Source organism: Benincasa hispida, chromosome 7 (genome assembly GCF_027475165.1).
Source record: "Benincasa hispida cultivar pf3 chromosome 7, pf3_genome.v1.1, whole genome shotgun sequence".
Classification (NCBI taxonomy): Eukaryota; Viridiplantae; Streptophyta; class Magnoliopsida; order Cucurbitales; family Cucurbitaceae; genus Benincasa; species Benincasa hispida.
Genome location: NC_143484.1, coordinates 52,836,208 through 52,862,973, shown reverse-complemented (window position 1 = coordinate 52,862,973; position 26,766 = coordinate 52,836,208). Strand labels below are relative to the sequence as shown.

General features: G+C 36.7%; 1 protein-coding gene across 1 annotated transcript; it reads left to right on the top strand.

Annotated features, from left to right (window-relative positions):
* The first annotated feature begins 6,130 nt into the window (after positions 1 to 6,130).
* On the top strand, positions 6,131 to 25,021 carry LOC150035241 (uncharacterized). The gene is given in 11 exon segments (XM_090315282.1): positions 6,131 to 6,171; positions 6,919 to 6,986; positions 7,050 to 7,117; positions 7,370 to 7,620; positions 16,320 to 17,010; positions 17,082 to 18,069; positions 19,702 to 19,918; positions 21,634 to 21,771; positions 22,215 to 22,231; positions 22,319 to 22,826; positions 24,949 to 25,021. Coding segments are annotated over 11 exon segments (3,060 nt in total).
* The last annotated feature ends 1,745 nt before the right edge of the window (positions 25,022 to 26,766 follow it).

Sequence of the window (26,766 nt, the reverse complement as noted above, 5' to 3'; positions counted from 1 at the left end):
TTAATTTAGGCTTCAAAAACCAAAATTAAAGGGCATAAAATCCTTCAATTTGATACAAATTAAATCCTTCCAAATATTTAGATCAATTAAACCACATGAAACTAATTATCTCTTTAATTTTTTTTTTTAAGTTGGCCCTAAAATCCAAAATCAAAGGGAAGCAAACTTCAATATTTTCAAATCAGTTCGAATATCTAATGAATTAAATTAAATTTAATCAATAAAATTTTTTCAATTATTTCAATTTAACCCCAATTTTCCAAATGAACGGGAAATTTGAACTCAATAAGTTTAGATAATTAACTTAAATTTTCCTAAAATTCGGGATGTTACATGTATATACAGTAAACTAGGGCATACCCCAGTATCATCTCCCACTTGCCCTAGACAAGATGCCGCATGTCCCGCAGACCTAGACCCTCCAGATGACCCTCGAACACTTTAGTCATGAGAGCCTTTGTAAAAGGATCTGCAACGTTGTGCTCCGACGCAATCTTTGTGACAATCACATCACCGCGACGCACAATCTCCCTGATCAAGTAGTATTTCTACTCTATATGCTTGCCTCGACGATGACTCCGAGGCTCTTTCAAATTTTCCACAGCCCTGCTGTTATCATAATAAAGAGTGATCGACAAATCCATATTTGGAACAACTTCCAAATCTGTAAGGAATTTCCTCAGGCAAATAGCCTCCTTAGATGCTTGACAAGTGGCTACGTATTCGACTTCCATAGTGGAGTTCGCGATGCATCCTTACTTGATGCTTTGCCAAACTATAACCCTTTAATTTAGAGTGAACACTGACCCTGATGGGTGAGAATCGCTATCGGTCTGAAAGTCAGAGTCTGTGTTTCCTGTAAGGATCAGATACTTATCTCCATACACGAGAATTTAGTCCTTCGTTCTTTGAAGATGCATGAGGATCGTCTTGACCGCCGTCCAGTGATCAAATCCTAGATTGGACTGATACCGACTGACAATCCCTACTGCATAGCAAATGTCAGGTCTGGTACACAACATTGCATACATTAAGTTTTCTATAGCTAAAGCATAGGGAATCCGTGTCATCTCCTCTATCTCTTGAGGTGTCTTAGGACATTGATCCTTAAACAAAATGATTCCATGCCTGAAGGATAACAAATCCCTCTTAGAATCCTGCATCCTGTACCTGATCAATATTTGATCGATGTACAATGCCTGAGATAAGGCTTACCTTTTGTTCTTACGATCCCAAATGATCTGGATCTATAGAACATACTATGTCTCACCCAAATCTTTCATTTGGAACTGGGCAGCTAGCTATTTCTTAATTTTAGTCGGATACCCTACATCATTCCCAATGAGTAGGATATTATCCACATATAGTACCAGGAAAGCTACTGAGCTGTTGATGATTTTCTTGTAGACACAAGGCTCATCAATGTTCTTATCAAAGCCAAAGGATTTGACCGCAGTGTCAAATCTAATGTTCCATGATCTAGATGCTTGTTTCAGCCTATAAGCTTGAAAACTCTTTGCTCTTGATCTAGAACTACGTCCATGGGAAGATTTTCTTTTCTTTTACTTCTTGAAGATTGCTTTTACAGTAGTTTAATGCTTACAAGAGAAAAATGATGAATGCATGTTGTAGATCTGATCAATAGGTATTTATATTGTATACCTCTTGTCAGTTACATGATATATAATTTTTATTATGTAAGAACTAAACTAGTTGTACTATGTATTTGAGTCAACGCTTAACAAATTCTCCATCTTGACTCTAATGCATGCAATCTTTAATCTTCCAGATTCTGATTAATTTGTTTACCCTGTGTCTGGAAGATCGAAACCAACTAGCTCGAGACATTTGATTAATTTGAGGTTTGGTATTGGTTTCGTAAATATATCGATTGCATTCTCTGATGTATGAACTTTTAGGATTTCTATTTCCCCTGCCTATACTTTGTCTCTGATGAAATGATACTTTATATCAATATGTTTTGTTCTTGTGTGGTATTGTGGGTTTCTAGGTAAGTGTATTGCACTTTGGTTGTCACTGTAGAGTTTTACTACTCTTTGATTTAATCCAAAGTTTTTCAATAGTCCTTTAAACCACAATGCCTCTTTAATAGCTTATGTTAATGCCATGTATTCAGCCTCTGTTGTAGATAGGACCACTATAGGTTGTAATGTAGCTTTCTAGATGATTAGATTAGGACCATAAAGGAACAAATAGCCTGTTAAGGATCTTCTTTTGTCTAAATCACCAGCATAATCAGCATCCACATATCTATATAACTCTAGATTTGGTTCTGTAGATTTCTGATAGGTTAGTCTTAAGTTTTTGGACCAAATAAGGTACCTTAGGATCCATTTAGTGGCCTCTCAGTGTCTCTTACTTGGGTTAGACATATATCTACTAACAAGGCTAGCTGAGTATGAGAGATCAGGTTTGGTAGAAATCATTAAATACATCAAGCTTCCAACTGCTTGACTATAGGGTATAGTAGACATCTGTTTTAGATGTTCTTGGTCAGAATCTTTAGGAGAGTTGGCCGAGGATAACTTAAAATGCTGAACAATTGGTAAGCTTACAGGTTTGGCATCAGTTAGATTGAATCTCTTTAGGATCTTCTCACAATAGTTAAGTTGGTTATTGCTTAGAACAGACTCTTTTCTGTCCCTTAGATCTCAATTCCTAGGAATTTACTTGCCTCTCCCAAATCCTTCACGTCAAACTCCCTCTTTTGGAGATCTTTGACAAGTGTTAGCTCTTCCTTGAACCTACCTGTCAGTAACATATCATCCACATATATGAGAAAGTAAACTTTTTCCTTATAGGAACTTGTGTTTACATAAACACATATATCATAGAAACTTCTTTTAAATCCAATGCTAGAAATATAGTCATTGAACCGACTATACCAACACCTAGGTGATTATTCTAGCCCATATATTGACTTGTTGAGCAGGCAAAAGAGATTCTCTTTCCCTTTAATTTCAAATCCCGTAGGTTGTATCATATAGATTGTCTCTTCTAGATATCCATGTAGGCAGGTAGTATTCACATCTAGTTGATACAATTCTAAATTGTTTTGAGCAACCAAGGATAAGAGAAGTCTTATAGAAGTTTGTTTAACAACCGGAGAGAAAATCTTTGAATAGTCTATTCCTTTCCTTTGTGTAAATCCCTTTGCAACCAACCTTGCCTTATACTTGGGTTTTAGATCATATGAGACACCTTCTTTGAGTTTAAGAACCCATTTGGAAGCTACTGGTTTATAACCTTTGGGTAGCGGAGCTAGAGACCAAGTATCATTCACATTTAGTGAGTGCATTTCCTCATTTATAGCTTCTATCCAATTCATTGCATCATAATAACTTGTTGCTTCTTCAAAGGTTGTTGGTTCTTGGTCAGTAGAAGGTACTACAACATTAAGAACTAGATTCATATAGTTAAATTCAGTATATCTAGCTGGAAGGGTAATGATTCTTCTTTGTCTATCTCTAGCTAAGACATACGTATTTAAGTCAAGCTGTATATTAACGGTTTGCTCTTGCTCCCCTACTACTTCCTCTACATCTTCTAAGTTCCTAGGTAGATTAGGTTCTGTAGGTTGCTCAGTGGTTATCTCCAACTCAATTCCTGTGGTGGAGGTCTTAGCTTCATCCTCAAGCCTCTTTTCTTTTTGCATAAACATCTCCTCTTCTCTGAAAGTAATGTCTCTACTAACTATGAACTTTTTCTCTACTGGATGCTACATCTTAGCTTCTTTGACTTCCTCAGTAAAGCCTACAAACATGCACTTAACATCATTGGCCTTTAACTTTCCCTTATTTTGGAGACAAACCCCACACATCCAAATGCTTTAAGGTTGTCAAAACTAGAAGGATAGTTAAACCAATTTTCCTCTGGGGTAATTAACTCTAGAGATGTGCATGAGCACCTATTTATCGTGTAAACAGTGTAGGCTGCAACTTTTGCCCAAAAACTTTCACCTAGGATAGCATCAGATATTAAACACCTTACCCTTTTCATTATGGTTCTGTTTAACCTCTCAGCAACCTCATTCTGTTGAGGTGTATACCTCACAGTCCTTTGTCTAGTTATACCATTCTCACTACATAACTTATCAAAAACTTCATCACAAAATAAAGTATTTTAACCTTATAGATGTTTGAGTTTCTATCATAGCTTTCCATTCTTTAAACTTCCCAAAGACTTGATCCTTAGTTTTAGGAAGTAAATCCAACTTTTTTTAGAAAAATCATCTGTTAAGGTTAGAAAATACCTTGAGTCACTAAGGTTTGGTGTAAGAGATGGTCCCCATAGGTCAGAATGGACGTAGTCTAGTATCCTTTTGGTGGTATGCTGAGATTGTGAAACTCTATCTAGTTGCTTTCCCTAGGATGTAGTGTTCACAAAAAGAGAGGTGTTAACTAATCCTTTTGGGTAAAATACCTTGTTTAGACAGTGCTTGCATCCCTTTTACACTGATATGGGATAGTCTTTTGTGCCACAAGTCTGCCTTTATCATATTTGCAGTAGAAATAGTGTAGGCATCAGTCATCATTTCTAATCCTCTAACAATATAGAGGTCATTAATCTTTTCACCAACCAAAACCACCTTAAAATCCTTAATAACTTCTATGATTCCGCTCTTTCCCCTGTATTCACACTCAATGGAGTCTAGCATAGCCAGAGATATCAAGTTTCTCTTGAGTAAAGGTACATGTCTCACATTTCTAAAAAGCTTGACTGATCCATCCTTTAATTTAAAAGATATTGAACCAATTTCTTTGATTTTACAGGCTTCATTGTTCCCCATGTACACTGATTCTCCATCTACATCCTTATAGGTATTAAACCAGGGTCTAAAAGGTGTCATATGATAGGTACAGCCAGAATCGAAGACCCAATCATGCTTCCCTAAGGGACTTGGTTGGTTTTATTTCTAGTAAAGGCTAGAGCATCATAATAGAAATAGGATCCTTCAATTACTAAGGCTTCTAGTTGTTTTCCTTTTTTATCCTTCTCTTTCTCTTGATTTTTCCTTTTTAAGTTGTAGCAATCTATCATTAAGTATCCTTTCTTCTTACAGTAGTTACATCTTAGTTTTGTTTTTGGCTTATGCTCTTCACTAGACTGATTTTTAGTTCCTTTAGAATTGTTTTGCTTGTTCTTGCCTTTGACAAACTGTCCTTCTGCATTAAACTGGTCCTTTTTCACTACATGAAGCTCTAACTCCTTGGTTCTCAATGCTGAAATAATGGCATAAGTGGTAATCGACTCCCTGCCATATTTCAAGGCATTCTTTACCTACTTATAGGCTCCGGGTAGAGATTTTAACAAAATAAAAGCTTCATTCTCATCACCAATCTTTTCACCAAGGCTCTTGAACTTAGAAACTATCTTTTTAAATTCATCCAAATTGTCAGATAGTGTTTTAGCAGAATCCATCTTAAATGTGAAGAACTTCTCCCTTAAGAACATCTTATTAGGAAGATCCTTGGTTGCATAAAGACCTTCCAGCTTGATTTATATTTTATAGACTATGTCCTGATCAATCACCTGTCTCAAAATGTTGTCACTAAGACTAAGAATAAGAGTTCCATATCTTCCCTTTCTTGAGCTGTTAATGATAGCACCGAAAATGTGTTATTTTTTGGTGCTTAATTCTCGTTTGATACTATGTTTAATGTGTTTATTTGATGATTTTGTAGGTATCGAGCATCTTGGAGATAGAATCGGTCGTTACGAGCTATTTCGGGTTAATTTGATGCAATTAGAAGCTAATTTGAGTAACTGGACTTCAAAAGGACAGGAATAGATAAAAACACCCCTAGACGATGCGTTGTAACGCTCAAACGAGCGTTGCACAACGCAATAAGGAAGTAGTTGCCCGTATTGGACGAAATAGGGTAGCATTGCAATGCTACATATAGTGTTGTAACACAGCGAACATGATGGCGGACGCACGCGCTAGGCAGCGTTGCAACGCAGCTTGTAGCATTGTAATGCTGGTACCCTGTCATATATAAGTTCTTCTCTTTTAGGTCAAAAGGGAGGACGCCTACCAGCCGATTTTTCCCTTCTTTTCCCTCATCCACTTGTATTTTGGGGTGTTTCTTTAGTAGTTAATCCAGTCATGTCGGTGCTGGATTGTAACTTCTCATCTCCCATGGGAAGGTAATATTTTGGTTTCTTAGTTAGGGATTCGGAGGAACTTGATGTAATTTATGAGATTTTAATTTAAGGATTTATTCGAACTTGTTTATGGGTTTTAATCTGAATCTATATGTATGAATTGCATGATTTTGATTGTTGATTGACGCCCAATAATTTTGTCATGTAATTTTAACGCTTTTGAGATTACCTTGTAATATCTGACACGCATTTATACGAAAATCCCATTGGAAGCAATAGGTTAGTTAGGCAAAAAGGACTGTTCCTAGCAACCTAGAGAAAAATCGCATTGATTGTTTAATTACACGTTGGAAATTAACATTCATCTTAACGTAATCCCTAGATCTTAATGAGATTCTTTAATTTGTATGGAGCGGATTTTTTTTTTTATGCATTTTGACTAATTAGATAATTAGGACATTGGTTGGGATTCCAATCAATTTGGCTAAGCATAAACAAGAAATTTAAGTCATAAATTTGGTCGATGATCTAAATTACATTGGACAAATCCATTCCACTAAACTAAGACATTTGGGTTAATTGTGCTTCTATCTTTACCTTTCTTGCATTTTTATTTTCACGCAATTTCAATTATCCAACCATATCAATCCACCAATTTATCACTTTAACTGAAAACAAACTTAAGAACTATATTCCGTGCTTTCCTGAAGTTCGACCCCAGACTTTCCGCTTGTACTACTAGTTAGTATAAGTAGTTAGTTTGGTGATTTATAAATATTATTTGCGTAGGTGCGGGTTTACGGACGACAGTAAACTCGACCTTGCCAAATTGGCGTCGTCGTCGGGGAAGCCAATTAGTTCTTCTTAGTTAGATTTTAGTTAAAGTTTCTTTTACTTTGATTTGTTTTCTTTTTATGTAGTTGAGCGTGGTAGGATTCTGAATCAGTCTTCGACGTCCAAAGGTAGAGTTGCAAATGTTTTTGACGAGGTAAGTGGCCTTTGCCACGAGCTTACCGAGTTGACTTCCTTAGTTGGCCACTTGGTGAAAAAGAAACCACAAGTAGAGGTGTGCAGGGGTTGCCTACTCGAGGGGCATTCCATGCAAGCATGCCCGAGGTTGCAGTGGATGCTAGCAGTATGTGGATTCGCTGAGGAGGGGTATTATGATCCTTGGGATTACGAGCCTCACCATTCTTAGAGGGGGGAGTCCTTTGGCCATAGATACTCAAGATGGCAATAGGGTTTTGGCGGCCAAGATTTCACAGCACCACACCAGTTGACTCACGCTCAGTCTTCAGAGTCAGGTACATCTTTAGAGGCTTTGGCTATGAAGCTTGCTAACAGAACTTTTAAGTTTGAACAGGACAACCTCCGTAGGCAACAAGAGTTCAAGCGCATCCAACAAGAGAGTTATTGCCCTGAGGCAGAGGCTAGGACTGATTTGCAAAGTCTAAGTGACCTTGTTGCTCGACTTTCAACTTCAACTAGGAGGTTGGATGCATTGCACGACCATTCCTTTGATTTTCCAAGGACCTAGAAGTCTGAGGTAGTCCCTGTTGACACGGTGGAGGAGCAGGAACCGCTTTCTAGAGATTCATGCCCAGGTATAAATTTGGGGTTTTCAACTTCTGAACTTGCTAATAGTTCTTTTCAGTCTTAGTAGGACCTTCAAGCTCAACAGCAAGAATTGATCACCCATGTTGCCCAGCTAACAGATACCACATAGAAACTGGAGAGCACCTCAGAGCAGTCCATCGTCTATACCTCAGAGGCCGAGTTCTTTGCGAAGTGCTACTACTCAAGTGATGATGAGGACATCATTCAATGCTTGCTAGTTTGTGAGGTGAAGGAGAATTCTGTGCTTACATCTGACGACATCCAGGTGATAAAGTTAGAGGTCAAAAGACCTCGCCCTATTCTAACTTTTGATATTTCATATATATTCGAGTTTTGTTCCCCTAGTCCTTATGAGTCAGTTGTGTCTTTTCTTTCCTTCGACTCTTTTGAGTTACTTGAGTCTTTCGATTCTTTCTTTTTTCCTTTTTTACCATATTCCAAAAAAATTCAAATTTGAGCTGTTCGGTTCTTTTCAGAAGATAAGAAACCTTATAGCCTCACTAGGCTATATTAACTCATCCAAGAAGGGACCAGAGAAATACGATAATTTCTTTATACCTTGACAGGGGACAGGGGACAGGTCAAGTCGGGCAACCAACGTTAAAAATTTGCGCTTCCTAGAGGCAGCGAGGTTTTAATTTTTTTTTTTTTTTTGGTTAGATTTATTTATTTATTTATTCTTAATATTTTTAGGGTTTTGATTTTTTTAAGGTTTTAATAAATAAAAAATCAATTTTGAAAATTAGGGCACAGTGACGCAACGCTGTGAAGCAAAACAACATTATAATGCTGCGGTCCTTCTCCGCTCCACATTCTCCTTTCATTTTCTCTCTATTCTTAGCACTCCCCACCCTTGTTTTCTCTCTATTTCTTCATCATTTTACTTCCAAAGCACATTTTCCCCTTTTATCTCTTTCAAATCCCCACGTTTTACTTTAGATCTAAAGCCATTGTTCTGGATTTTTCTCAAAACTTGAAAGTCTAGCAAGTTCTTGGCATTTTTGGGTTTCTCCAATTCTAGGGTTAATTTTTTTTTTCCATTCCTTTCATATTATTGCATATTGTTAGTGAATGGTAGGAGATTTTTTGATTTTACATAGATCATTGTTTGATTTTATATAGTTTGAAGATTTGGATATTGTGGATATTTATTATATATGTGAATGGTTGGGATTTTTCTGCGTGCGGGTTGAACTTTGATTGAGTGTGAGAGTTTATGGGTGGTTTATGAGTTGAAAGTTTAGAGGGAGAGTTGTGAGAGTGCCCAGGCTGCCAAATTTTGTGTTTTCCATTTGTGAAAATCTTTTAGAATGGGTCTTAGGAGAGTAGGAAGAAGTAAGGTGAGTTCCAGTGGGATCAAACAAAACCCCAAGCCAACTTTTGGGCACCCCAAGTTTAGTTCTCAGGAAGCCTTAGATAGATACCATGACGTAGTGTCTTCTAAGAGGCTAGTTCCAGAGAGAGCCTTAACCTTGGAGGCTAATTACTACCCACACATCACTGATGCTATTCAAGAGAGGGGGTGAGAGTCTCTGGTCGGCCGTGTTGGTGAGGCATATGTTCCCCTAGTTAGGGAGTTCTATGCTAAAATCGACGAGAGTAGGGACTTCTCATTGGTTAGGGGTGTTAGGGTCCCTTTTTCGTCATCTTGCATCAACGAAGTCTACGCTTTACGTGACTTCAATGATTAGTACAGTGGGTTCTACTGTCGTTAGTTCCAAGAGGAGGAGGTGTGATTCAGACCTTGTGTGGTCCAGGAGTTCAGTGGGCAGATCTAGCATGCATTCGTGTATTCTAGGTTGATGCCAATGCTGCATCTCATTGACGTCAAAAAGGACAGGGCTAAGTTCCTTTACTATCTTTTCCAGGGGATGTCCATTATTTTTGGACGAGTCATTAGGGCTTCAATCTGCTGTTGTGGACGTTGTTCCACCACTAGTAGCCTGAGGCACCCAAGCTTGATTATGGAGTTGTGCCGGAGGTCGAGGGTGGAGATTCCAGAGGACAAGAAGAGGATGGGGCATCGTGCTCCCATCTGCAGGTCTTAAATTGTTGCTTTACACGGAAGAGGAATAGATCAACTAGATGAGGACGTCATATGACGAGGATGACAGAGAGGATGAGCAGGCTCCTACAATAAAGGAGATCCCTCGTTCTAGTCCTAGGATTAGACCGACGTTCTAGTAATATGGGAGTTCTACACAGAGCAGGCATTGAGGATGTCCACTGAGTCGCTCAAGGTAGCCACTGAGTTGCAGGAGTAAATTAGGAGGCTGCTCGTCGAATGAGACATATGGAAAGGACGATGAACTTCATCGCTAGGATAATTGTCTTTACTACGCTAGCATCGGTTTCTAGAGTGGTCTTTAGAGGGATCCAGATTCTCCAGATTCTGACTGAGGCTAGTCTTCTCTTCCTACTCTTTGCCCTCGGTTTCTTTCTTTTCTTTTCTTTTACCTTTGTTATTTTTCTTTTCTTTTCAATAGGCTAACTTCTTTTTTTTGTTTTGTAGGTTTTGTTTTGTAGTTTTTCTTTCTTTTGTTTGTTTTTGTGGATCTTTCCTTTTGCCCTAAAAGAGGAAGAAGATCGACTTAATGCAGCCCCTTACCACCATCCTATGTGCATAAGCGTTATCAAGGGAGGTTTTCTGTTCCCTTGACTATTTTATTTTATTGTGCTTTATTTGGGAAATACATTGGGGACAATGTATTATTTTAAGTTGGGGATGAGGGTATGTGGTGGTTGTTGGGGTCCTTGAGTGCTATGCTCGGACAAGTGTGCTTTATTTTCTTGATTTCTCTTTTGCTTGGTTTGTTACGAAGAAGTAGTTGATGACACATCCTTTTTGTGATTAGGTTTGCATGAAACTATGTTTAAAGAGCATGATCATGTTTTTTAGCCTGTTTTAAAATTTTTTCTTATCTCTCATGCATCTTTAAGTCCCTTGTCCAACGAAATTAGGATTTGCATGCTTAGAGTCATATTATGGGGCTTATATTTTCATTGTCACCCCGAAAGGCTTAGGTAATACGTGTTAAGTGACTAAAAGCTCAACCTAGTAATACATTTTTGCCAAACTCTTGTATTGTATTGTAAAAGCCATGTGTAGAGTATGTAAATAGCAACTTTGTAAAAGGCAGAGTGTATTGTAAAGTAGAAGCAAGTTGTATGTTATTTTCGAAGGGGATTACTCCTCGTTCTTAAGTTATGATTAATCTGGGGCGGCTCTGAGGAATGAGTAAGCATTTGCTCCTTGTTAGGAGACATTACTCGTAGTTGGATGACTTGCATGACACTCGTGTGGGTAAGCCAAAACGAAGGTGATGTGTCTGAATAAGGCTTCCTCTTTTGTGTGGTATATATATATATATATATATATATATATATATAAGAGGGGTAAAATAAAAGTTTGGTTTTTCTTAAGTGTGTCATTACAAAGTCGAGTCTAGGAAGCTTGGCCCTTGAACCTTTGAGCCAGTGTACGGAGAAAACGAATTAAAAGCCTTATAGAACCATTCCGGGTTTTGCAAGCATAATTAGTAGGGCTTTTGACTCACTCATGCATGAGTAGGATTAGAATCATCTTTGAACGTGCTTCATTGATTGATTGTAATCTGATAATATTTGTTATTGTAAATCTAATCCTTATAGACTGTTAAAACTTGAGTAACGACCTTTGTGATTGAGCAAGCATAATCTTTTGTGTTAATGTGTGAATCTTTTGTGTTAATGTGTGATTTCACCTTGCTCAAGACGATTAAGAATTAAGTTGGGGTATTTGATAGCACCAACAATGTGCTATTTTCCTCTGCTTAATTCTCGATCGTTATTATGTTTAATGTGTTTATTTGATGATTTTGTAGATATTAAGCATCTTGGAGGTAGAATCAGTTGTTACGAGCTATTTAGGATTAATTTGAAGTAATTAGAAGCTAATTTGAACAACCGGGCTTCAAAGGGACGTGAATGGATGAAAACACCCCTGTGAGCATTGCATAATGCTATAATGCTATATGGCAGTAGCTGCCCATATTAGATGAAACAGGGTAGCGTTGCAATGCTGCGAACATGATGACAGATGCGCGTGCTAGGCAGCGTTGCAACACTACTTGTAGCGTTGCAACGCTGCGACCCTGTGCTATATAATTTCTTCCCTTTTAGGTCAGAAGAGAGGACGCCCACCATCAGTTTCTAGCCGATTTTCTCCTTCTTTTCTCTCACCCACTTATATTTTGGGGCGTTTCTTTAGTAGTTAATTGGGTAATGCCAGATTGTAGCTTCTCATCTGCCATGGGAAGGTAAGATTTTAGTTTCTTAGTTAGGCATTCGGAGGAACTCGGTGTAATTTATGAGATTTTAATTTAATGATTTATTCGAACTTATTTATGGGTTCTGATCTGAATCTATATGTATGAATTGTATGATTTTGATTGTTAATTCACGCCCAATAATTTTGTCATGTAATTTTAACGCTTTTGAGATTACCTTGTAAAATCTGGCACATATTTATAGAAAAATCCCATTGAAAGCAATAGGTTACTTAGGCAAAAAGGACTGTTCATTTTTGTTTGTTTAATTACACGTTGGAAATTAACATTCATCTTAACGTAATCCCTAGATCTTAATGAGATTCTTTAATTTGTATGGAGCAGATTTTTTTTCTGTGCATTTTGACCAATTAGATAATTAGGACCGTTAGTTGGGATTCCAATCAATTGGGCTAAGCAGAAACAAGAAATTTAAGTCATAAATTGGGTCAATGATCTAAATTACATTGGACAAATCCATTCCTCTAAACTAAGACATCTTGGTTAATTGCGCTTCTATCTTTACCTTTCTTGCATTTTTTTTCACGCAATTTCAATTATCCAACCATATCAATCCCCCAATTTATCACTTTAACTGAAAACAAACTTGATGAAATAATCTTCCATGCTTCCCTGAGATTCGACCCCAGACTTGCCGCCTGTACTACCAGTTAATATAAGTAGTTAGTTTAGTGATTTATAAATATTATTTGCGTAGGCGCGGGTTTACTAGTGACGGTAAACTCGACCCTGCCAGTTAACGTAGGTAGCAAAGTAGATGGGTCTAAAAGGGCTCTATGAGTTTTCTGTTATCTAAAAATTGTCTTGATTTTGGCTTTCCATAAGCCAAAATCACCATTCCCATCAAACTTCTCTATTTCAAACCTTGCAACAGTCATTACTAACCTGAAAAGAATGCCAAGAACTGTTTTCTCGAGAATCTTGATGCTTCAAGAAAAGTTGAATTGATGATCTTTAAATGCTCTGATACCAATTTTGTTGGGTTATTCTGATGTCTGCAAGCCCAACTCCAATTTTTCCACTGAAGGCCTAAAACTTTACATAAAATTAGTTGAGGTTGGTGAAAATTATGGCTGAAAATGAGCCACGAGTGTTAGAGAATCGAGGAACATGTGTATGGCAAGATTTCTTCAACCGGCTGAATAGGATAATGAACTCAGAAGGCAGATGTTTACATGGTTCGGCCAAGATGCCTATGTCCATGGGAAAGACTTTCTTTTCTTTTACTTCTCGAAGATTTCTTTTACAATAGTTTAGTGCTTACAAGAAAAAAATGATGAATGCATGTTGTAGATCTGATAAGTAGTATTTATATTGTATACCTTTTGTCAGTTACATGATGTATAATTTTTATTATGTAAGAACTAAACTAGCCGTGCTATGTATTTGAGTCAACGCTTTACACAGATATTGTACATTGCTCTAGTCTAATAAGTAGATATATGAGTAATCCTGGTAAAAGTCACGGGGAAGCTACTAAATGGGTCTTCCAAGTATCTAAATGGTTCAAAAAATCGAGGACTACTCTATAAACATCCTAAATCTACAAAATTAGAGTTGTTTGGATATGTAGACTCTGACTATATTGGAGATTTAGACAAAAGAAGATCCTTAATAGGCTACCCTTTCATATTTGGGTAAATGTAATTTCTTGGAAATCAAATTTATAGTCAGTAGTAGAACTCTCAACTACAGAGGTAGTAAAAGAAGCTATTTGGTTAAAAGGAATTCTAGAAGAATTTGGTTTTCTTCAACAAACAGTCAATATAATGTGTGACAATCAAAGTACAATACATCTATCTAAGAATCAACAATTCCATGAAAGATCAAAGCACATCGATGTGAAATTACACTTCATCAGAGATATAATTGAAGAAGGGGTAGTCAGTATAGTGAAGGTAAAATTAGAAGATAATGCAGCAGACATGTTAACTAAAGTTGTTACACGTACAAAACTTGAGCATTGTCTGAAATTGCTCAAGGTCACATATCTACTAATTGATTAATCACATAATCAAGAAATAGATACAAACAAGTCTAAATTCAAGGTGGAGATTGTTAAAAAGGAAGGTGAATTTCGACTTACCCAGTAAAATTTGAAGCCAAATAATTTTGTGGTCCAACACTCCCCATCATGCATATGACACAAAACAAATTATGTTAGAGAATTATTCCTGATAATTTTATGTATTATTTTTTTTGAAATATTTTGTTGTTATAAAAAGAAAGAAAATATGTAAAAGAAAAATAAAGCTCTTCCTCGATTCTGATTCAGTGAGAGAGAAAAAACAGAGCCAGAGAGTTGTGGTAAGGAAGAAATATACCTTCATGTATTCTTGTTTTGATCGATCCTTGAATGAAAAAAGTTTGTAGCTGTTTCTTAGAGCGGATGTAGGCATTGATAGCCGTACCACTTAATCCCCGGTGTCTTCTTCTTCCTTTCACTCTTTTCTATTTTCTTTGGATATTTCATAGCACCCTTCTACTTTCTCCTTGATTAATTGACTAATGAACAAGAATTTTCAAAGCTACTTAATGAACTCTGATATAGAGAATTGTTGTCTTTGAATCTAAATGAAACAAAGAGGAGAAACATAATATTCTGTTGTTTTATTTTTCTCCATTTTCATCTGGCAATTTCCTAAACAAAGTAGACACGTGGGTCTTATGCACACAAACTATTTGATAAATATACTTGTTTAATAACCATTACATTTCATAAATCATACGACTACTTTAGTCATGGTTTATAAATATCAGTCAACCCAAATGTATGTTAAATTAAAATTAACATTTTCTTATAACATATAGATCCAAAAAGAAGTGTTATATAATGGAGAAATGAAGGGTTTCGATTTTGAATCTAACCGAACCCAAATCACTCACCTACTTCCTTCCAATCTTTCTCTCTTTCGATGTATAAATTCTCGTCTTTTCCATAATGAAAAACCTGCCCGAAACAAAATCCATTTCTTGTCTCTAATTTCCAAAACAAACAATACAATAAATTGAGCAAAAGCAAAAGCACAAATTTGTTGATTTATATAATTGTCTTTGCTTCCCTAGTGAAAAATCTGCCTGAAACAAAATCCATTTCTTGTCTATGCTTTTCAAAACAAACACTATAATGAATTAAGCAAAAGCAAAATCACAAATTTTTTTATTTATATATTTGTTCAGCTTTAAAGCCCAACTTCAATGGTGAGAAATTGCAGAAGAATATAAAGATTTCCTTATCATTAGAGAAATCAAAGAGAGAAAAAAACAGAGAGATTTTAAGAAAATGCAGATAATGTGAAATTCTCAATTACGTTGATGGCTTCGCTGTGAGAGAATAGGTTTTGAAATTGAAAGCTTTAGAGAAAGAGAAATAGAAAGAGAGGATTGTAGTAACTGCGAATAATAAATGAAAGATTGAAACAAACCTGCATGATGAGCTAACCGGTCGGATCTGAAAAACCCACAATCACCAGATCATAAGACTCAAATTGGAAATTTTGGGAATCACCATGCCAACGGCAGGATCGAAAGACCCACGAGTAGATCGAGCAAATAGACGATTGGATCTGAAAAACCCACGACCATATCTACAGATCCACAACGACAATGAGCTGAACGACAAACGAACCTAGACGACGAGCTGACCGACGTCGGAGATCTTATTGGAGAAAGAGAAAAACATGTCAGCAGCACACATGGACAAACAGTTAGCATCCTCAATCCATGTTATCATCATTCTAGAAGGAAAAGTTGTTAGAGGGAATATTTACCCTAGCCAATCAAAAGTGTACAAATAGAGAAAGAGAAGAACACATCAGCAGCACACATGGACAAATAGTCAGCACCTTCAATCCATGTCATCATCCTTCTAGAAGAAAAAGTTGTTTCAGGGAATATTTACCCTAGCCAATCAAAAGTGTACAAATATATTTGTTATTCTTTATTACTAAAATTGTATAAGGCTATTTAAATCTTCTGTATACCAACACAGAATATAAGGAAACATTAATGGCCAACGCCTCTTCAAATGCTTCATCTTCCTCAACCACCGCCATTTTCCCCAACCCATCCTTGAATCAATTGTTGAACCAAATCACCTCTGTGAAACTCGATCGAAACAACTACCTACTATGGAAAACCCTCACATTACCCATATTAAGAAGCTATAAACTAGAAGGCCATCTCACAGTGAAAAATCTTGTTCGTCTCAGCAATGATTTAAGATTCCGGTCTCCTTCAAGGTAGAGACGTTGCCAAAAGCACCGATGAAGCCTCGTCGAGCTCCGCTCGCTCTAGAACAGTAAATCCTCTGTTCGAGCAATGGGTCACAACGGATCTCCTACTACTCGAATGGCTCTATAACTCGATGACCCCTGAAGTAGCCTTGCAACTGTTAGGCTTCAACAACCCTAAAGATCTATGGGAAGCTACCCAAGACCTCTTTGGTGTGCAATCAAGAGCAAAAGAAGATTTTCTTCGCCATGTTTTTCAGACTATCAAGAAAGGTAACTCTAAAATGGAGGACTATTTACGCATTATGAAAACCAATGTCAATAACTTAGGATAGGCTATAAGTCATGTACCTAGACGATGTTTAATATCTCAAGTTCTTCTTGGTCTGGAGGAAGTGTACAATCTGGTCATCGTTGTCATACAAGGAAAATCGGATATCTCTTGGGTTAATATGCAGTCCGAGCTTCTCATCTATGAGAAGCGGTTAGAACACCAAAATGCTCAAAGAAACCTTGGTAACATTGTCCTTACTGTAGACATGGTTCAAAGTCGAAACTCCAATGAATCCAAACAGATGAACAGCTACCTCCAGATCAACTCTCGACCCTCCTTTAATCAACAACGTGGAGAAGGCAATGGCAACTCCAACACTGGTCGAGGCGAGGTCGTGGTCATGGCAACAAACCTACATGCCAAGTTTGCGGTAAATATGGACATTCAGCCTTTGTGTGCTTTAATCGTTTTAACAAAGAATTTGTTGGGAATTTTGGACAGAACAGGGGAGGACAGAGCTTAAATCCTAGTAACAATACCCTACCCAACCTCACCGCATTCATAACTGCCCAAAACTCTAATCCTTTTGCTGGTCCAGAAACAGTGGTTGATCTGAATTGGTATGTGGATAGTGGAGCTACAAACCATGTCACGGCTGATTTTGCAAACTTGAACAATCCAGGGGAATACTCAGGTAATGAGAAAGTTATAGTAGGAAATGGAAATAAACTGCAAATATCCTGTGTTGGTGATACCTTATTATCTGATGGAAATAATACTGTCATACTTGAGAATGTATTGTGTGTTCCTGAAATCACAAAGAATTTGGTTAGTATACCTAAGTTAGCTCAAGATAATAACATCTACTTTGAATTTCATGATGTGCATTGCATTGTTAAGGACAAACGTACGGGTCAAACACTACTGAAAGAAAACATTAAGGATGGGTTGTATCGCCTAGACCAAGTAGCTATTGAAAGGAAAGAGGGATGGAAGAATCAGAACATTGAGGACAGAAGGCCTTTGAACATAAATAAGAACATGTCTGCATTAATTTTGTCTGGACAAACAACAAGAGTTAATGTAGCTGTATCTAAAGCCATATGGCATAGACGTTTAGGTCATCCTTCTATGAAAATTTTGAATTCTATCATTAGTGAATGCAATCTCAAAGTTCAAAGTAATGAAGAGAATTTGTTTTGTGAATCATGTCCTTTGGGTAAACCTCACTATCTACAATTTTCTAAGTCTGAAAGCCATGCTACCAAACCTTTTGAACTGATTCATTCTGACCTATGGGGACCTACCCCTATTGTTTCATCAGATGGTTTTAGATACTACATGCTGTTTGTTGATGATTATAGTAGATACACTTGGATTTATCCCTTGAGACAAAAAAGTGGTGCTTTGGAAGCATTTCAGCACTTTCTTATATATGCTAAGAATCAATTCAACAAAACAATTAAAGCTCTACAGTCTGATAATGGAGGTGAGTATGCTAAAATTCATCAGCTATGAAACTCAAATGGAATCCTAGTCCAGTTATCATGCCCTTACACCTCTGCTCAAAATGGTCGAGCAGAAAGAAAACACAGACATATTGTAGAAACCGGCCTCACACTACTAGCACAGGCCAGCCTACCCTTGAGTTTTTGGTGGGATGCCTTCTTCACTGCCACCATGTTTATTAATGGACTTCCAACAGAGGTACTACGAGGTAAATCCCCTGTCTCTATTCTATTTAACAAGAGCCTAAATTTTGCAGAGTTAAAGGTCTTCGATTATGCTTGTTTTCCATACCTCCGGCCCTTTCAACATAAGAAATTCAACTTTCATTCAGAAAAATGTGTGTATCTAAGCCCCAGTCGACAACATAAAGGATTCAAATGTTTAATCAAAGATGGCCGGATCATCATCTCTCAGCATGTCACCTTCAATGAGGATGAGTTTCCCTTTACCCATCTATCTCAGTCTAATATCAAAAATCAGCTCAATCCCTCACCCACACTCACCCTGCCCATCCTTCCAACCAATAATCCCTACCCACAAGTAAACAATCGTTCACCTATTGCTCATCGCCCATAAAATCCACCTGATCGCTTACCTATCACCAATCGTCTACCCGATAGTTTACCAACTACCACACGATCGTTTACCCCACATCTACACGATCGTTTACCTATTGCTCATCGCCCACAAAATCCAACTGATTGCTTACCCATCACCAATCGTCTACCCGATTGTGTATCCAACCAGTTACCACACGATCGCATACCTACTACCCATTGTTCACCTTCTCTAAATCGCCTACACAATCGTATACCAAATTCCTTGTCACACGATCGTTCACCAAATACCCATCGCCTACACAGTTGTTTACCAAATCCCTTACTACATGATCACTCAACCAATCGTTTACCCCTACCAGATCGTCTACCCGATTGCTCACACGATCCATCTCAAAACGACCGTTCACTTCTTGACGATTGCTTACCTACCACCTATCGCCTACCTTCACCTAATCGTCTACACGATCGTTTACCAACAACATCCTTACACGATTAGCTACCAATATCAATCCAACCCGATCGTTCACCTCTCTCATCCCAAACGATCGTCTATCCACACCCAATTATCTACGTGATCGTTTATCTACATCCAACGATTGTCTACCTGTCCCTTCCTCTCTCGATCGTTTATCAAATCCTTTTCTAAATGATTGTTCACCTATACCTGATCGTCTACTTGATCGTTTAACAACATCATCACCACCCAATCGTGTACCCCTTGCCTCCTCCACCCGACACCTTCAACCTGACCTTACCAATCCTTCATCAGCCAAACCTATTCCCTTACCTACTCATTCTATGATAACCCGAGAGAAAGTTGGTATATTCAAACCAAAAATCCTCACTACTTCATCCTTTGTTGACTGGTTGACCACCAAACCTACCCGAACTCAAGATGCCTTAGCTTCCCCTCTATGGAAGCAGGCCATGGATGCCGAGTATTCTGCCTTGATGAAAAACCAAACTTAGCTGCTTGTACCTCCTACACCAGACATGAATATAGTGGGGGCACAAATGGGTGTTCAGAATCAAGCGCAACTCTGATGGTTCAGTTCAACGTTACAAAGCACGACTTGTAGCTAAAGGATTTCATCAGAACCCGAGCATAGACTTTTTTGAAACATTAAGTTTGGTTGTCAAGCCTTCAACAATTCGAGTGATTCTTAGCATTGCCGCTTCTCATGGTTGGAGTCTACGGCAACTAGATTTTGACAATGCATTTCTGAATGAAACTTTAGAAGAAAATGTGTATATGACACAGCTCTTCGGGTATGTGTTGATTATTTAGGAAATGAATTGTTTTATTTATTTATTATAGACGGATGGGACTGTACATGAATTCATGCGTTAAACATGGCTTTTGCGTTTGCACCCATACATCTGAGGTCATGCGTCGAAATGAAGATGCGTTAAACTAATATGCAATGACCACACGTTCCTATCACAAGTTTTCTTACGCTCGCGCCAAGTATAACGCAAACGCAAGTTTCTCGGGTAATCCAAAGTCAAACACAGGGACTTGTCACTCAATAATTCTTGTGAAGCAGTGCGTTTGAGGCAATGAAAAGAAAAATAAAAAGAAGTCTAATGGATATACACACTATTCCTACTCCTAACTAAACAGATTGAGCAATAGAAGATTTGTGATGAGAATAAGTAGAGACACGACAACCATTAATGCATAATAATGTTTATTATCTTAAATCGCTCGAGTAATCCCAGCTCATTGCACTAACGCATCGCACACCTCTCGGTGGTTAGCCGCATGACTATATCTCTATAATGCATGGTTGCATCGAGAATAAGATTGTGTCTATCTCTAGAAAAATTGCGAACTTTGCTTTAGTGCATTCCATCTTTAACCTTCTCGGGCAGTTAGATGCGGCTATTTAACTTATAGACAAGCAATGCAACATCCCATAGACAGGCGTTGCTACAACCTTTCACCAAGCAAAGAGGATTAACTCACTATACTTGCACAACGCACACCTGTCGGTGGGTTTCTTCATGCGTCCTATCTCTAGGCTACACAATTAAGCATACGCTTGTCTTTGATAAATAAACGCTGAAGATAAACTATGATAGAGATGAAGATGATGAAGAAGACGACAATGAAGGAGTTAAGATTTGCATTAATCACAAAATATCTTAATAACTTAAGCTAAAATATAATACAACACAGAGATTAGAAGAGAAAGGAAGGACTCTGCATCAAGACTGCCGGTGGTGCCATGGTTGAATGGTGGAAATGTCTCTCTCGAGCTCTATCTTCAGCGAATGCTTCGATCGTCACTTGGTCTGGGTTATGGAGATGAAAAATTCTCACTGAAAATCTCTTTCAAGCTCTCATTTGTGATCACAAACTTCTGCCTTGAGGCAGAAATTCGGATGTCTTAAAATGAAGGTCCCAAGGGCTATTTATAGAGTTTGGATGCAACAGCTATAATGATGACGGTATGGCTCACTGTTGCTTTTGTCGCGGTATGGGCATTGTCACATCGCCTTATCTTGTTGATACTCCCAAGGTATGCGTCCGAGCTTAATTTAGCTGAAGTTATCAACGCGTTCTACCCATCTTGCGATCTTCTATTATGGCTATCACTCCGTGCTTGCAATCTCCATTTGGTCACCACAATTCCTATGCGTTGGACGCATGCGATTACCGCAACTACCATGCGTTGGACGCATGTGATTACCGTCTGCGATTGCTTAGCTCATGCGTTTGTCTTTGTGATCGCTTGGCTTCAGCGCATGCGTTTGTCTGCGATAGCTTATTTCAAACGCATGCGTTTGATTCCTGTGATAGCTAAAAAAATGGACATTTTGGCATGGAGTAACGCATAATATTGGGGTTAGTGAGGATTTATGTGTTAATTGACGCAAAACTCAATTTTTCGCAAATTTTAAGTATTACACCACATTTTCTACTTATTAGCCCTCATAATTCTAAATAAAAGGCTTATAATAACTAGCATTTCTGCCAGTTATCAGTATGTAAATCCATCCTATCCACATCACGTCTGCAAGCTTGACAAAGCCCTTTACGACCTAAAACAGGCACCTCAGGCTTGGAATACTGCTCTCACAAAGGAGCTTCTTCGATGGGGATTCACAAACTCACGGTCTGACTCTTCTCTATTCATCTATAACAAGCAGTCATCGGTAGTTTTTCTTCTGGTTTATGTTGATGATGTTATTGTAACTAGAAATGACCCCTCAACAGTCAATTAACTCATTCGGTCACTGGACAACACTTTTGCTCTCAAAGACCTGGGACAACTCACTTATTTTTTGGGCCTTCAAGTTCACTACCTTGATTCTGGCCTTATTATAAATGAAGCAAAATATGTTGATGATCTTCTACATTGTTTACAACTCACAAACTTGAAGCCCACCTCATCCCCTAGTGTTCTTAGAAAGCACCTGTCAATTACCGATGGCACTCCTCTTGAGGATCCATTTATTTACAGAAGCACCATTAGAGCTTTACATTACCTCACCACAACCTGACTGGATATCTCCTATATAGTTAATCACCTAAGTCAGTTTCTTCAAAAACTAACAGATGTTCACTGGCAAGCTGTAAAATGCATCCTTCTATACATCAGTGCAACTAAACATTTTGGTCTATTGTTTCAACCCTATCAATCTCTGCCTACTCGAATGCAGATTGGGCCTCCAACATCGATGATCGAAAATCCATTGCAGCTTACTGTGTATTTATTGGAAACAACTTAGTTTCTTGGTCATCTAAGAAGCAAACAGCCATAGCCCGATTTAGTATCGAACCTGAATATCGAGCCTTAGCACACACTGCATCTGAAGTCAAATGGCTCAATCAATTGAAGTCGGAACTTGGGATGTTGTCCTTTGTCAAACCAATTATTTGGTGTGACAACTTAAGCGCTGCTGCCATAGCCACCAATCCAGTGTTTCATGCTAGAACAAAACATATTGAGATCGATGCTCACTTTGTACGAGATCATGTCCTTCGTGAAGCCATAGAAATGCGATATGTTCCTTTGGCAAGTCAGCTTGCTGATTGCCTCACAAAACCTCTCACACATTCTCACTTCCAGTCTCTTCGTTCCAAACTCAGTGTACTTGACGTACCCTCTCGTTTGAAGGGGATGTTAGAGAAAGAGAAGAACATGTCAGCAGCACACATGGACAAACAGTCAGCACTCTCAATCCATGTCATCATCCTTCTAGAAGGAAAAGTTGTTAGAGGAAATATTTATCCTAGCCAATCAAAAGTTTACAAATATATTTGTTATTCTTTATTATTAAAATTATATAAGTCTATTTAATGCCTCTGTATACCAACATAGAATACAAGAAAACAAAAATACAAAGAAATATTTGCAAGGAAACGTCTCATCTTCTCTCTGCCGCTTCACCTCCTTTTTTGCCCTTTCATCTTCCTTGCCGTTTTTAATTCTCTAACTGATCTGACCTCTATAAGCTGCACGAGCTACACGGGCAAACGGACCTACATGAGCTGACGAAGAGGTTCTTGTACGAGCAATAACAATTGGTGGTGGAGTGATATGCATGGCGAGTGACAACGACGAACAATGATGACGGTCAAAGGCGAGAGGGTTTGGGGGAGAAAAGAAAGATGGAGACATGAAATAAATGGTATCTTTTATTAATGGGAAAAAAATAAATGGGTATGTACAATGCAGTTTTAAACCGACATTGTAGCCTAATTAAAATATATCTTTAATATCGATTTAAAAATGACATTAAAGATCTTTATATATATATATATATATATAAATTGACATTATATATCCGTTTTTAATTTTTTCAACTGACATTAAAGTCCAAATTTCTTGTAGTGATTACTAATTGCTGAACATAGCAACGAAATCGAAAGATTTTTAGGGTAAAGCAGTTTTGCGTTGCACTCAACAAATACTTTAAAGAACCGGAGTAGTACTCTATAAAGCCATTGTTGTTGCTTATTGCTTTCTAGTCTACTACAATCTTTCTTTCTTTATTCACACTCACAAATCTTCTTACGAAAACCTTTTCTCCAAACCCGTTTTCTAAATCCGTTTTCCCTAAAACGGGGGTGGAGGTTGCAAAAGGCACTCGGTGTGCCATCGGCAGTCCGTAATCGAGTTGGCTGGCTTGTTCGTGAGCGGGAACAAGTGCCGCACAATCGCTAAGAGAAGCTTCTGAAAGAGCGATTGTGACAGTTGGTATTTCAAGGATCAAACCCGAGTTGCCCAAGTGATAAGCAAGAACACTCACCACTGTACTCAACAACCAATTGATGATAGTTTAGATATTATAAATATCAAATATGTTTGTTTTGCCTTTTGTGCGTGAAAAAAAAAATCGCCATTGCCAAGGATGAACCTAGGTCACTCGCGTGACAGGCAGAAATACTTGCCACAATATTACAACGACTTGATATTGGCTAGTTATGTTCTCTATAATTATTCACAATTTAAGCATTATCTCACACAATTTTGTACTCTCAAAACTTTTTTCATTTAAAAGCAACTCAAAATTAATTTTTCCTTAGAAATCTTACTAGAGTCATCTATAAAAATTATTACGTAATTTCTTCCTATATAAGTAGATAAAAATTAAAGAAGAGAAGGTGAAAACTGGTCACTCAGATTAATGAAAATAAATACCTACTATTCATTTAATTTTAATATTTGGGTATCAAGAAAACTCGTAGGTATAATCTCTTAGTCCTTTATCAAGATCATGCACTTATTTATTACCAGGCCAATTCATGATGATTAATTGAACATTATGTTCAAATTGATAAATTTATAAATATATATATATTAAAAACACACAATTTTATGTAACAGAATGTATAAATACTTTCACCCTATTTGCTAACTTTTATCTGAAATACAATACAAGTAGATTTCAAATGTTTATTTGAGTAAAACATTTAATCAGTATTATATTTTTGACAAATTGCATAAAATTATGATATTAATTTTTTATCGATATGTTGATATTTCTATATTTTTTTTATTCAATATTAACATAAGGAATTAATCAACATTTTCATTATATCGTAGAACAAATGATGAAACACAAAAAATAAGTAACAGAACACCATTAATATAAATATAATAATACAAATAAATATACATGTTTGTAAACTTGTCGAAATCATAAAATATTGATCTATTCATTCATATATATATCTTAAAGACTTCACAATCCAATCGAAATCAATATATCAATGTCAATATTTTAGGGTTTGTTTGGTCAACAATCTAGATTATGTTTTATGTTTCTAAATTTATTGAGCTCAGCAAATATGTGTTTGGTAGAAAACCTGAATTTCTGTTTCTGAAATTTGTTTCCGGATTCTATGATCCAAAATAGTGCAAATTCTGAAAACAACAAATTTATGTTTTTATTGTATCTAGATTTCGAATTTTGAATTTTAAAATGCAGAATTTCATTAAATAAAAATAAAAACATTGAAAAATACAGTATGCCATGTATAACTTCAATTAATTTTTTAAAATTAAATTAATGTAGTATAAATTATTGAAATGTTACAAATTAATAGTTATACAAAGTCTTTTAACATAAAATATGTTCATAAATAAATTAATAATAGTTTATTGTCAACTAATATTTAATAATATCTAAAATTAGTTTTATAATTCATAAATATAAGGGTTGTTTTCAAATATAGCACAGTGAGTCAACTTATTTATAAAACATAAAGAAATTTTTTTAATTTATCAGTGATATACAGTAATAGACATTTGTCAACGTTTGAAAATATTTCCAATAACTTTGTTATTTAAAACAATTACCCTAAATATAATATAATATCTAACATATTTTAAACAATTATTTAAATTATAATTTAATTTTTGTATCTGTTATTAAATACATAACTAAAACATGATTGAATCATTTATTTTTCAAATTTTTATTTTTAGGTTCCCTATCACACAAACCCTAACACTGCTTACAATATTAACTCTATTTATATTAGAAAATCTGAGGAATTTACTATCATTTATGGAAAATGCAATACTTTGATTGATTTGACAATTGGGTTGTAGAATTTTGACTTACAAGAATGTGGGCAGGCATGGAACATGCTTATTGAACACTTTTTTTTTTCTTTTTTTGAAAGGTTCATCGAGAGAACGTGGAACAAGTTTCAAACTTCTAATTTTTTTGTTGAGAATATATAATTTATATAAATTAAACTACGCTCATATTAATAATTTGGGTTTGAGATTGAAACAATTGTATATCTCGTCATCCCTTCTTTCTCACCTTTCTTTTCCATATTGTCTTTGACTTCCATTTTCACTTGTCATTGATGTCTTCACATTTAATTTTTCTTGCAACTCGTTCTCATTTTCCCTTTTCCCTTAATTAATTCACCTTTAATTTGTTTATCTCATTGCCTTTCCTCTTTTGGTTGTCGTTTCTCCATCATTCTCTTTCATTCTCCTATCTTTCAATCATCTCTAGTCTCTCAGTCAACAACCCACCATCTATTGTTAATTGTCAATGTACTATTCACTGTCAACTACATATAGCAATATAAGGGTCGTTGAGTCTGTTTGCTCTCTCTAACAAAGTTGATTGGGTAATTAGGGAATCAACCAACTAAAAAATTTAGGATTGGTAGAAAAAAAAACTTCTAACTCAAATCAACTAAGGTACACTTGTACCAATAACTTGTTATCAAATCTTCAAATCTTAAGATTTAGATATGATATTATATGGGATATTATGTGAAGTTGTACCTCAGCAAATGAGACTCCAAAACTCCCAACGTCCCACACAGCTTTGGACCAATGTCAAATAAAAAGATTCCTAAAAATGGGTACGAAGTTGAAGTGACAATAGATTTAGTGAGGTTTTGTCTAAAAACGTTAAAAAACAGAACCATGCACAATGAAACCTGGTTTATAAAGTGGGAAGATAAGGGTCTTGAAAATATATGGAATCTCGTGTGGGTTAAAAAACAAAGAGGCCAAAGGCTTTTGAGTAACAAAATTACATAGATAATTGCAAAACCCTAGCTACGGCCATTGGCAAGTACGATTTATACAAGCAAAGAAAGGTGGAGATTTCAAAAGGAAGAATGACAT